The sequence below is a fragment of the Osmerus eperlanus genome, chromosome 13 (assembly GCF_963692335.1).
Source record: "Osmerus eperlanus chromosome 13, fOsmEpe2.1, whole genome shotgun sequence".
Classification (NCBI taxonomy): domain Eukaryota; kingdom Metazoa; phylum Chordata; class Actinopteri; order Osmeriformes; family Osmeridae; genus Osmerus; species Osmerus eperlanus.
In genome coordinates, this window is record NC_085030.1 from 13,284,183 (window position 1) to 13,297,054 (window position 12,872).

A 12,872-nucleotide genomic window follows, 5' to 3' on the forward strand; every position below is an offset into this window, starting at 1 on the left:
GGGGAATTAGATACTGCCATTCTATCCGAAAGGCTTGTTTAAACATTGCAACATTTGGATAACTGCAGTCACATTGACTGTGACTTAAAGATTTCCCATTGTGTCCTAATAGCTGTTCGTGTAACATGGCTGTTGTGGGCAAATTACCCACAATACAAGTTGACTCAATCCATGAAAGACAAACCATAGAAATGTGTAAATTACAATCTTTATTTTGTCTGCATTTCAAATGTACATTATTACTGATTGTACTTTAATCATTGTTGATAAGAGGAAAAAAAAAGCATTCACAGAAAACAGTTATGCAGATAATATACATCCAGCGTATAGATGTAAAACACAGTTCCACATATAGAGACTGAGGGGATGGAGCTATTGTATATAAGCTGATGTCTCACCCGCCCCTCGTTTGCCGTGGAAACGTGCGTGAGCCATGCGTGCGAGCTGGGCAGTCTGGATCAGTGGGGCTATGAACAAGGTCAGTATACATCCATCACAACCCAGAGGCCTCACATGATCTTTACCACTCGTTGTACGCACAATGCTAAACAATACAGGGAGGGTGGTGGTGGGGGGGATTCAAACTAAAAAAGCCCTTATGAACTTCATTATTCATAGAATGGTGCGAGTGGTTTGGCCACCGTCCATACGTAACACTTCCATAGTTTGTCTGTTATTTGGTTTTGAAGCTAGTGAACGGGGACATTGTGCTGACAACTTGAGTGGTAAACTGCACCGACCGAGACCCCTCTGCCACACCCCTCGATGTTCATCTTATTGCTTCATCTTCATGGCACAAAAATAGAAACCAATACAAATTGTCATTTATACCATGCAAGTCAACTACTAGCTCATCTAGCTCATACAAAACATTAGCAGGTTTATTTTTAAGCAGATACATTGCTACTTTGCTTAATATAGATATATATTTATATATATTAGTGAGAACATAAACAATCAATACAAAAGCATGGTTTCAACATCACAGGAAGTTAAAAGCTGATGGGGTTGGGCGAGGAGGGGGAGGGCAAACTAAATTGTTTGAAAACTTGAAAGCTTTTCTGACATACATCCTTCAGGTCCAAGTAGTGCTTTTTAAATGAAACAAAAAAACTAAACGTAAAAACAACCGACAGAAACAAGGGCTGCATTCTCGGAATGCTGTGCAAATAACTTCCCTCCTCCTCATCCCACCCCCTTAGACTTCAGTATGTAACAGTTCTGTGTCAACCGAAACTATCCTACCAGGTCAGGGTAGAATAGAACTTCCCTGGGTTCGTTTTACAACACACAAGCCAAAAGGTATGTCACCCCATATTGTTACAGCAGAGAAGTTACCTTCTTGTGTACTTCCTCAAACAAGGTGTCTTCCCTAGTTTAAGTGCTGGACACACCCGTCACAAGGAGTGCACACATCACAAACACCCTAGCCTGTGTCTACATGCCTGTGGCTGAAATAGGATTAAGACAGGTTGTCATGTCAACCTGCTTGGCCCCCAGCTCAGGACTTATAATTGGCCAATGAGGAGATTTATAAATAGCCATCCTCAAAAGACATCGGCCACAAGACATGAGGATGGAGCCTTCCTCCGTGAGATGGCATTTCCTGCTAAACACACCTGCTCAAGCCAACTGTTGTGTTGCCGTTGGAAAGTTGTCTGCCTGGTCCTCTGCCTGTCTGCCAGCCACACACAGCTGACTGATTGTAGATAACTGAGGTGTCCTCTCCTCCAGAACTCGACTGTGGCCCTGCATTTAACACTGATGTTTCTAGCTGAGCCGTATGTGATGGCTGTTATCACACCTATTACTCCCTCAGTCACACCTCACACAACAAACTCGACAACGCCACAAACCCTGAACACTCATAAAAAAACAAACACACGTTAATAGATATATACATATTTATAAGCCAGAGTCAAAGCGCTCCAACATTATTGCGGAGAATAGAAACCAAGCATACGAGATCAACACTAATATCAACCGGTTTCCCTTTCACAACTGAATAGTGTACCTCATCATTCCCCTCTGTATGGAAAAGGGTGACCCAAGATTTACAAAAGAACCAAGATTTACCTCAGCACAAACCAATCCTTAACTGATGAACTCAGTTTCCTCACTAGCTAAGGATTCATAATATACAAAGAACCAGGATGTAACATACTCAATACAGTAGGTTCTTTCCTTTCCTTTTTTTTTTTTCCTTTTTCTTTTTACTTGAAAAGTAGTTCTTCATTCAAGAACAAAAAAGTGACATAGTTTAACTTAGCAATGTGTACATAGCGATTTGACAAGAATACATGCACACAACTCTTTCTGTTCTCCAAAAAACCCCACTGCCTCCTTCCAGAGAGGTGAGATGGGAGTTCAGGGCAGGAGTCTAAGTGAGTCTGACAACTAAGATGACCAATCCCATCACTTAGAGGGAGGGATTGCTACATCCATGAAGATGGTCAAACTATTCAGCAACAACTAAGTACCAGCTTCTGTCTTCTATCATCAAACACTTCTCAGTATGAGAAACTACTGTGCACAAAAAACCCCACAAAAATCTACAAAATAAACATAAATAAGAGGGGGGGGGGGAGACTAAACATAAACAAGAGAAACTTGAATGTTAGATGTGGAGGTTGTGATAAAAATGACAAGTACTCTTTCACAAGAAAGAAAGAAAAAAAGGGGGTTATTGAGGGGGTTAAGCTTGATATGTGGGCTGCTGACTGGGATGGGAGGGGTTTAGCTGATTGGGGGAGAGAATGATGAAGTCACGCCAGAGCTCGCTTGCTGATTGGCTGGCTGGAGGTGCAGCGTGTGGCTGGGGGGAGGGGTAGGGGGGGGTCTGTCTAGATGGACTTGGAGGAGTCCTGCTTGCTAATGAGCACCTCGACCAGACGCAGCTTGGCTTTGATCCTCTTGTACTCCCTGTACTCCTCCAGCATGGGCACACGGTCCTCCTTCTGAACAGTCCTGGAGGACGAGAGAGACAGAGAGAGAGAGAGGAAGGAAGGAGGGGGTCAGAAGGATCGATGTGTTTCTACTGTTGTAGACCACTCCAATGGAATTTGCAAGCGCTGAAGAAATAAGGGCAGTGTTTCTAGAAAACCTTTCAGCGGCAACATTGTAGTTTGTAGAAACATTGTGTTGTACTTTTTGGGTTAAACGTTTCAGTACTATTTCCACATCAGACTATACGCGTCTAGGTGACCTCTGCTCGTACAGTAGGGGTGGGGGAACAAATCGATTCATATTCAAATCGCGCTTCATTCTTCTAGCGATTCACACATTTCAAAAATGGTTTTAAAAAAAAACTATTATATATATTTAGTAATCTTTTTTTTTTTTTTTTTTTTTTTACCGTGAATCGATTTTTATTCGAATCGTGACCCCAAGAATCGAATCGTGAGGTACCAAAAGATTCCCACCCCTATCGTACAGGTTCTCTAATCTCCACTGTGACGTCCTGGCATCCTGTTCTCCCCTGGTAGAGGACATCACTAACCCTCCTGCCCCCTACTCTGTAATCAGCTGCCTCCCTTATCAGCCGTGGGAGATCTGCCTGCCACCTCTCACTCTCACTGGATCACAGTCAATGTTGTCGCTCACTATGGTGAACAGGGAACCGTCTGGAAGGGTCTTCTAGAACCACAGATCCAAAGGTCAACCCTAGCACCGCCGCATGGCGGTATTTACTATGTGCAGGGTTAGACATGTTTCAGAGGAAAAATGGCAACTCTGCTGTGTAAACACACCTCGCAAATAACCTGGTGATATACCTCAGGGGGGGAAATGAAATCAGTGGAAAACAAACGGGCAGGTTTGTTTAGTCAAACAGGTCGTGTTTGAGTGGTTAGCTTAACTCTGTATACTGGGTCTGCTCAGTGTGGGCTTGAGCTCTTTAGCTAGCCTTCAAACTGCCACTGTGGCTGCGCACCAGGTGTTCACCAAGGACCCAAACTAATTGTGCATGCATAAGGTGTTGTTTTGCCTGTTGAACCAGTCTGTCGCCACACAATATCTGATGTCATGTTGTATGTGGCCATGGGAAGGAGGGAAGATGGGTTTGTGCGCCCGCACTCGTTCAACTCACCTGCCGTTCTGCTGATAGAAGACATCCTCAAACTCCCGGATGGTCTTCCTCAGTTTCTTCTTCTCTGCTCGAGCCTTCCACAGCTGCTCCAGCAGCTCAGGCCTGTGGAGTTATGGGATAGGGGAGGACAGGAAGGAGGGAGCGTGTCTAAACGTCAGATCAGCCTCAAACAAGACCCGTGGCAACAACAAATCTAAGGACCCAGGCGGTGTGTGCGTGGGCTCGCTAATCTGATGATGCGTGTTCCAACTTTCCAATCTCTACCTGCGTCTCTAGGGAACAGAATGTGTGTGTGTGGGATTAATGTCAATGCATAGCATGCACCCCTGTGTGTGTGTGTGTGTGTGTGTGACCTTACATTGAAGAGGCGTTGGAGCTGGACAGGCGCAGGTCCAGGCCCAGCTTCCCGGAGCTCTCCTCCATGCGGGACGTGATGGAGCCCTCCCTCTCTGACTGGGGCGTGAGGGGGGCCAGAGGGTCCAGGGACATGATGACGTCGGACCCGGAGCTCTGCATCTCTCCTCCGCTGGTGTCCCCCTCCTCCTCCTCCCCCTCCTCCTCCTCCCCGGCCCGCCCCTCCCCCTCCCCCGCCTCCTCCCCCTCCTCTTCCTCCTCTTCGATCTCGTCGCAGAAGTGGGCCGTCTCGCCCTCGATGATTGGCTGCAGCGTCTGGCTTCGTCTCTTGCTGGATGGGGACACCTGAGGGACGATGGCAGGGTAGACAGGGCTGTTATATACACTACAGGACTACCGCCTTTTACGGAAAATAAGCCGCACACCCCCCAGAATGAGGACATTGAGTTTGTAAATCGGAGTATAAGCCGCACTTGAATATAAACTGCACTTTCACTTTCATTACGAATCATTCCTCTTTCAAGTAATAAGCCCCCGTTCAAGTGTTGAGAATTAAATTAGCTGCACGGTCTGTAGAGATCTTGAGACTAAGCCACTTTTTTGCCTATAAGCCGCTTCTTATTTTCCGTAAAATACGGTACACACACACACACACACACACAGAAGGGTACTACTACATTTGTGACAACGCGGGAGATTGTTAATTGTCATGTTTATAGTCCTACAACTTTTTAGCACTGGAGAACAAGAAATGCAACACAGACTCTTTTGGGTTGTTGTTCAGGAGAGCGAGAGCGTGCGGTACGTACAGTGATGGGGGTGATGCTGGCGCGGGTGAGCATCTGCTTGACCAGGCGGTAGCGGTCGTAGAGCGGCTTGGCGAGCAGGCGCTCGTCGCGGGTGACAGGACGGCCGTGCAGGCCCTCGTAGTGCAGCAGGTTCTTCTGGAGGACTGTCTTCTCGCTGGACAGCTGCTCCCGGCTCATCTTCTGGGAAGAAACCAAAGCGGGCGTGACTCGCCGTGTCTCGTGCATTTCCGGCTCTGACACCTCAGCTCCTCCTCCCCCCCCCCCCCCCCCCCTTCTCCACGGCTAACACGGATAAAGGGGGAATCCTGCGGTTTGTAAGCGACTCGCAAACTCCTTTCTAGAGAACCAGACGACAAAGACGACGCCACTGGCTCGACCCCCCCAGACTGACCTTGGTGTCCTCGGGCCAGCCGTCCTCCTCCCTCTTGCCCCGCACGCGCAGCTGGATGAGCTCCAGGGTCTCCAGGCGCGTGGGTCTCGCCTGGCCGCGGCCCTCCTCCGGCCCCGCCGTGTGGGCCTCCAGCGTGGAGCCGAAGCTCTTGGGCAGGGTGTTGCTCCGCGGGCGGGTCAGAGGGCCCTGCTCGCTCTCTGCCTTGTGTTTGGCATCTGGGGGAGGGGAGAAGAGGGGGGGGGAGACGTTGAGCTTCTACGTGTTTATGTAGGAGGGGTGTGGTGGTGCAGTGAACTCACACTCACACAACAACAAGCAAACAGGGGAGGAACTAAGCAGACATAACACCACACCCGTCATGACTAGAGGATCACGTCTTCTGGACTAGGAGTGATATAGCTGCTCCGACCACACTGTCCCACCACCACCCTCTCTGTCCCTCTCCAGTCTCCACCTAATCATCATTTACCCTCTGCACGTTCCATTGGCAGCCACCAGAGAGATACACCCCGGTTACATGAGTTAAGCCACAGTTCAAGGCGTTCAGAAGAGGACATCAGCCCAGCTCCAAACCCTATGAACTGGAGCGGGCTCTCTGTTTGATCATGGGTGGTCATCAGAGAGGGAGAATGAACGAGAGAAAGAGCAAGAGAGAGAGCGAGAGAGAGAGCGAGAGAGAGAGCGGGAGAGAGAGCGAGAGAGAGAGCGAGAGAGAGAGAGAGCGAGAGGGAGAGCGAGAGAGAGAGAGAGAAAAAGGCTAGAAAGCCTAGTAGTATGGAGTGGTTTCTACTTACTGGCGCGAGGAGAGGGGAAGGTACTTACTGAGATGCGAGGCCTGTCTACAGGCGTAGGGGGGGCGTGCGTGTGTGCTATGGTGTGTGTTGGGGGCGGAGGAGGAGGAGGAGGAGGGGGAGGAGGGGTGGTGGTGGTGGTGGTGGTGGAGGAGGAGCTGGCATCTGTGTGAGTGTAGCACGGCCTGGTGTCTCAGGGAGCCTTTGGGGGGCGGCGGGTGCGGTCGTCCTGCAGGCGGGTCGGGTCGGAGGGCCGGCGGAGGGGGAGGGGGGCACGGGCATCCGCGTTAACACGTTTTGGGGTGTTTTGTGGTCGTTTTTTTTTTTAAAACAGAGAGAGAAACTTCATTGGCCAACTTGAATCTTGTTCCAAAAAAATAAAAATCTCAGCGGACATGGAATGGATAAACTTGGGAGTGATGCATGGAACAGAAGGAGTAAGGTGTGTGTGTGTGTGTGTGTGTGGGGGGGAGGGAGGGGGGAGTCAGGGTGTGGGAGAGGAAAGAAGAGCGTGTACATGTGTGTGCGCGAGCAACAAGGAGGGCTACGAGGCTACACGGGGAAGACATGTGTGCATGCAGGGATGGGACAGCCCTGCTACAACACGCCAACGCCACGAGAGAGGGGGGGGGGGGGGGGGCAGACAGGGTCAGGGGCCCAGCTGCCGACATGGGGAACAGGATGAACCCCAAAAAGACACAAAAGAAAAAGAATCCCCATGTCCCCTCCGACACACCCCCCCCCCCCAACCCTCCTGGTGCCCGGCGGCGGGGGGGAGAAGGCGGTCGTACCTTTGATTTGCTTGCGTATCTTGGTGAGATCTGTCATCCACTTGAGGACCTTGGGGTTAGCTGCCTTGTCTCCGTGAGACGGCTGGGGAAGGAGAACAAGGCCAGAGAAGAGGACGTGTTTCAGTGAGGACAGGACGCGTTTACAACACGCTCTTCTCCCCACACTCATAAGACCTGCTTCTACAAACTTAAAACCTTGCATGACGGCAGGGAAGGATTGGACCCTTGTGAAAGAGGGTTTCGAGATGGTGAGTGAGGGTTCGTGTCAGCCTGAGCCCAGTAGGGGCTGACTAACCTTGTAGTTTCGGTCTTTCTCAAACTGATCCTCAAACTGCTTGATCTTCTTCTTGAGGTTCTGGAGCTTCTTAGTCAGCTGGTGGGAGGCTGACTCGGCCCTGGAGCTATCTTTGGACCCAAAGGAGGCCCGCCGAGGCCTGAGGACACACACACACACACACACACAAATCAACTTCACTATGTTGCATGTGTGCATGTCACACTCACCTCCCACAAGGCTTTGGGCGCTGAGGTGGCATCAGAGTGCGTGTGGTTCATGAACGCCTCCCACGTGCTTAGTGGGCAAAGACAGCCACGCGTGTGTGTGTGTGTGGCGCTCACCTGCCGCAGGACAGGGACTTGGTTGGCGAGGTGGCGTCGGGGTCCTGCGACAGGAAGCGCTGGCTGTGGCCGAAGTCCAGGAAGCGGCGTGCCAGCAGGGGGTGTGTGTCCTCTTCCAGGGGGGGGTGCACCATGCGCCCCGCCAGGGGGGACAGCTGGGCCTCGCCGCTGTCGCTCTCGTCGTGCCACGACTTGAAGGCTGGGACGGGGTCTGGGGGGGATAACACACGCAGGTTAGGGGGCTTTGTAGGGGACAGGAAGCGATGATGCCGTTGGCTTTTGTCAGGATCAAGAGACGGGACTGGAAAGGGCAGGGAAACGTGCATGGACACACACACACACACACAAAAGGCCCGGGCCAGGCGTGTGTGTGCCGCATGTGTGTGTGTGTGTGTGTGCCGCGTGTGTGTGTGTGCCGCGTGTGTGTGTGTGTGCCGCATGTGTGTGTGTGTTTGCCGCGTGTGTGTGTGTGTGTGCCGCATGTGTGTGTGTGTGTGCGCCGCATGGCAGCACGTGTGCCCTCGGCGCACAGAGGCCTGGGAGGTTCGTCTGCTCCGTTCTGCTGACGCCCTGGGAGCAAAACCCCCAGGAAGAGCCCGAGAGAGAGGGGAGAGAGGGAGTTAGTGGGAGACAGAAGAAAGAGACAGGATGGAGTTAGTGGGAGACAGAAGAAAGAGACAGGACGGAGTTAGTGGGAGACAGAAGAAAGAGACAGGACGGAGTTAGTGGGAGACAGAAGAAAAAGACAGGATGGAGTTAGTGGGAGACAGAAGAGACAGGATGGAGTTAGTGGGAGACAGAAGAAAGAGACAGGATGGAGTTAGTGGGAGACAGAAGAACGAGACAGGACGGAGTTAGTGGGTGACAGAAGAAAGAGACAGGATGGAGTTAGTGGGAGACAGAAGAAAGACACAGGATGGAGTTAGTGGGTGACAGAAGAGACAGGATGGAGTTAGTGGGAGACAGAAGAAAGAGACAGGATGGAGTTAGTGGGAGACAGAAGAAAGAGACAGGACGGAGTTAGTGGGAGACAGAAGAAAGAGACAGGACGGAGTTAGTGGGAGACAGAAGAAAGACACAGGATGGAGTTAGTGGGAGACAGAAGAAAGAGACAGGACGGAGTTAGTGGGAGACAGAAGAAAGAGACAGGATGGAGTTAGTGGGAGACAGAAGAAAGAGACAGGATGGAGTTAGTGGGAGACAGAAGAAAGAGACAGGACGGAGTTAGTGGGAGACAGAAGAAAGAGACAGGATGGAGTTAGTGGGAGACAGAAGAAAGAGACAGGATGGAGTTAGTGGGAGACAGAAGAAAGAGACAGGATGGAGTTAGTGGGAGACAGAAGAAAGAGACAGGACGGAGTTAGTGGGAGACAGAAGAAAGAGACAGGATGGAGTTAGTGGGAGACAGAAGAAAGACAGGATGGAGTTAGTGGGAGACAGAAGAACGAGAGCTCTTAAATGATCTTGACAGGAATCTCCTCCCGCCTGGAGACACGGATTAGAGGTTCATTAGAGGAAATAGTGGCGAGGGTGAGAAGAGAGCAGAGAGGGAGGATAGAGGATGAGAAGAGAGGAGAAGGGATGGAGGGATGAGAATAGAGGAGGAGGAGAAGGGATGGAGGGATGAGAATAGAGGAGAAGGGATGGAGGGATGAGAATTGAGGAGAAGGAGAAGGGATGAGAATAGAGGAGAAGGGATGGAGGGATGAGAATAGAGGAGAAGGGATGGAGGGATGAGAATAGAGGAGAAGGAGAAGGGATGGAGGATGAAAGGAAAGCTACTTACCGCAGCCTTCCTTCTGCATGTGCATAAAAGAGAAGTCTATGAAGGGGGCATGGGGGGCTGATGAGAGGAGGGAGCACATGGGGGGAGGGGAGGGGGAGGGGGAGGGGGAGGGCAGAGAGATCGTAGAGAACACTGCTGTGAGCAGTCTTTCACACTAGAGTCATTCATCAACAGTCCACAAATATAACTACAAGATGCAACATTTGTCCTAGGAATCGAATAAAATCTTGTTTCATCGCTCTCACTCAAACACGCACTCGTGTACACATATACACACAGTGTCAAGTCAACACAGAGGGATAGCTACCTTCCCACTGGCTGTCTGGAAAGATGTGGCCGAGATGCAGTTGGCGGTTGTAGCTGCTGGCATGCTGGCATGGTGGTGGACTGGGGTCGCTGGTGGAGTTCTGGTGGTTCTCGCACAAATCCCTCTCCTGGACAGAGGATAGACATGGAGGGAGACAAACTGTCAAACTTTCTATCTGAAGAGAGAGTTTGTGGGAGGGAGAATAGAGAGATTAGAGAAATAGTAGAGAGAGAGAGAGAGAGAGAGAGACGGAGAGAGAGAGAGAGAGAGAGAGAGAGAGAGTGAGGGAGGGAGGGAGAGAGAGAGGGGGAGAGAGAGAGAGAGTGAGGGAGGGAAAGGGATGGAGATAGAGAGGGACAGAGAGTCCTGGAGGGAAGATTGAACCCTTACCCTGGTGATATTATCTGCCTGGTCCATATTCTCACAAGACTGGCCATCTTGCCTGCAACACAAACATGCCACATCCAGTATCGTCTGATAATCACAAGTACTCACAGTAATGGCCTGTCAGATAACTGAAGCACACCATGAGTCCTGCTGACATACTGAAGGTAAACAAGACCAGGGTTAAAGAGTGATTACTGACCCTGAGGTGGGGAGTCACTCCAATCTCCTTCTGCAATCCCACATCTAGATTTATTTCATTCAAACAGGCCATCTATCGTTCCCAATCCACAACGCTGCCGTTAATCCCCGACATAATCCCAAAACAACCCAAACTGTGTTAGTTTAGCCAGTCCAGATTAACCAAAGGCTAGGGAGTTTTATCCTGTTCTATCCCCTGCCAGCCTACTGCCTCTCTTGCAAAGCAGTGCCACAGACCAAACCACTCCGGGTCTGAACTGTGCTGCTCAGCAGGACTGCAGTGCTGGATGCTCCAACAATCAGGATCCATGAGGTAATAATGTAGTAAGAATGGCAATAATAGTATTCATTTAGCAGATGTACAAGGGGGATTTGACGTACAACCACAGGATCCGCAGTCCATCGCTCTCCCACTGAGATACACTCACAGCTAATCAGCTAACCTGTTGAGGTGCTGCTATTATCACAACTGTTACAAATTGCACAATTGTAAATCATCCTGACATACTTAATCATAGCTTCTTCTCCTTTTTTTACACCGGGGAGCCATAAACTAATGAACCACTCATCTGGGTCATTTAACCTTCCAATCTGCAGCAATTTAAACTGAAGTTGGAACCTTTCGTGTGACAGTTCTTTGGGGCAATGCTAATGCGATATCGAGCTTAAATTGAACATTTGGCCTGGCTCACCTGGCAGTGTTAGTGTTGTTCTCAGCATCTAGGTCCATACCAGAACGTTCTTCTAGGGAGGGGCTGTGAAACTCATCCTGGAGAGAAAACAAAACACGCACAATCAGAGGGATCGATTTCAAAATACCACATTCATCTTATCTTCTGTTACACTAAAGCCAGGGAGTTTGGAGATTTGATTTCAGGTAACGTGTAGTTCAAATGGTGACCTTAGCTAACCTGTATGTGTGTGTGTGGCCAGAGCAATGAAACATTGAATTCAACTTCTTAAAATACAGTGTGCCTAAGTTAACTATCGAGTTTTCCCAGTGATGTCTGTCAGTGGGGAGTCTTCCCCATGGAGTCCTGAGGGCCCGGGCCCTTTGTAGCCACTGAATGACGTCTTTGTCAGGCACACAACAGCAGCCTGGGCCAGACGGGAACAAACGTCCGTCTTGTTCCACAGAGATGCAGTGGTGGGAGTGTTCAGTTTGGACAGCATTCTGCCCATGGATGGAGTAGTGTCCCCCCCAGAAGTGGGACATTGTTTGGCTGAAGCATGCATCTCACCAAGCTCCGCCCCCTAAAGCATGCATCTCTCCAAGCTCCGCCCCCCAAGCTAGATGTCGCCTAAACAGCCAAGGGAGGTTTTTTGTGTGTGTGTGCACTTGATTGTATTTGTGGTCGATCTTTTTCGTCTTACGGTCATACTTGCATTTGATGTGTTTCACTCACCTGTTGGTGAATGTGTGAGGTCTGCTGGTCGTGGTCACAGAGGTCCTCCCCCTCGCTCTGCCCCTCCTCTCCACGGGGCTGCACCCCCTTCTCACTGGTGCCTGCCCTGTGGAACACAACAGGAAGAACATACATCAAACCAGGCAAATCAAGGGCCACGCGTCAAATTCAAGCCTTGCACTGGTTTGATTTGACCAGATCTAAAGCACTTCCATCAAGGACGCAAATAGGCCATGAACAAGCCACCTACAACAGCTAACACAGGGATGATAACTATTGTTCTACCCCTTGTTGGTTGGCCGTCACATGGCTACGGCAATATTTGATGTAGTGATGGTAACGTGGGCAGTTTTCATAGTGTGGTGTGTGTTTGCTTACCCTTGGCTGTTGTAACTACTATCGATGCAGGTCTTGAGGTCAAGGAAATGCTGTTCCACTGCAGCGCGGATGGTTCTCTCTATAATACTATAGGGGAAAAAAGGGAAATAAATCATTATAAAACGTTTTAATTTTAATAGATACCCTACTTGATTCCATCTTTTATTTCACCATGTTTCACCATAGGTTGTTTGATTTTCGGAACAGAGAAATATCCCATAATTCAACTTCTGTACGAGCCCTTGACTGGAGATGGCTGCCATCAGCGCAGAAGATGCGTTCTGATGTCTAACCACGAGCAGATGGACTCATTAACTTCTGGTTTCATCTTCACCTTGCTAAGAGTGGGATGAGACACAGCTGCTCCTAGCCTGTGACCTAGTTAGCTAGCGATCCACTCTCATTCTGCCCGGTCTTAATAAGGTCAGATAGAGAGAGTGGGGCTTTGACTATAAAAGGTAACAAAGGACCCATTCGGAGTGTCCGGGTTATTCAGCTCGACCTGGTGTATTCCTTTGGCTTGTTTTTATGCTGACAACAGTAGGTGCCCCCGATGAAGATAAAGAACC

The 12,872-nt window shown here is 49.9% G+C and overlaps 1 protein-coding gene across 5 annotated transcripts in view; it reads right to left on the reverse strand.

The window, feature by feature from the left end:
* Positions 1 to 192: 192 nt before the first annotated feature.
* The window catches only part of fam13b (family with sequence similarity 13 member B), a 29,974-nt gene continuing 17,294 nt past the window's right edge, over positions 193 to 12,872 (reverse strand). For 2 of the 5 annotated variants that reach the window (XM_062475901.1, XM_062475902.1), the window contains 15 exons: positions 12,304 to 12,390; positions 11,926 to 12,031; positions 11,212 to 11,288; positions 10,325 to 10,376; positions 9,935 to 10,061; positions 9,628 to 9,684; positions 7,842 to 8,052; positions 7,519 to 7,657; positions 7,224 to 7,305; positions 6,464 to 6,661; positions 5,642 to 5,856; positions 5,251 to 5,430; positions 4,446 to 4,786; positions 4,088 to 4,189; positions 193 to 2,967 (listed from right to left, as the gene is read on the reverse strand). In XM_062475901.1, coding sequence (XP_062331885.1) covers positions 2,844 to 2,967; positions 4,088 to 4,189; positions 4,446 to 4,786; positions 5,251 to 5,430; positions 5,642 to 5,856; positions 6,464 to 6,661; positions 7,224 to 7,305; positions 7,519 to 7,657; positions 7,842 to 8,052; positions 9,628 to 9,684; positions 9,935 to 10,061; positions 10,325 to 10,376; positions 11,212 to 11,288; positions 11,926 to 12,031; positions 12,304 to 12,390 — 2,098 coding nt within the window. In that variant the 3' untranslated portion in view covers positions 193 to 2,843. The remainder of the gene's footprint in view (positions 2,968 to 4,087; positions 4,190 to 4,445; positions 4,787 to 5,250; positions 5,431 to 5,641; positions 5,857 to 6,463; positions 6,662 to 7,223; positions 7,306 to 7,518; positions 7,658 to 7,841; positions 8,053 to 9,627; positions 9,685 to 9,934; positions 10,062 to 10,324; positions 10,377 to 11,211; positions 11,289 to 11,925; positions 12,032 to 12,303; positions 12,391 to 12,872) is intronic. The other 3 variants (XM_062475903.1, XM_062475904.1, XM_062475907.1) reach the window with 3 other exon arrangements.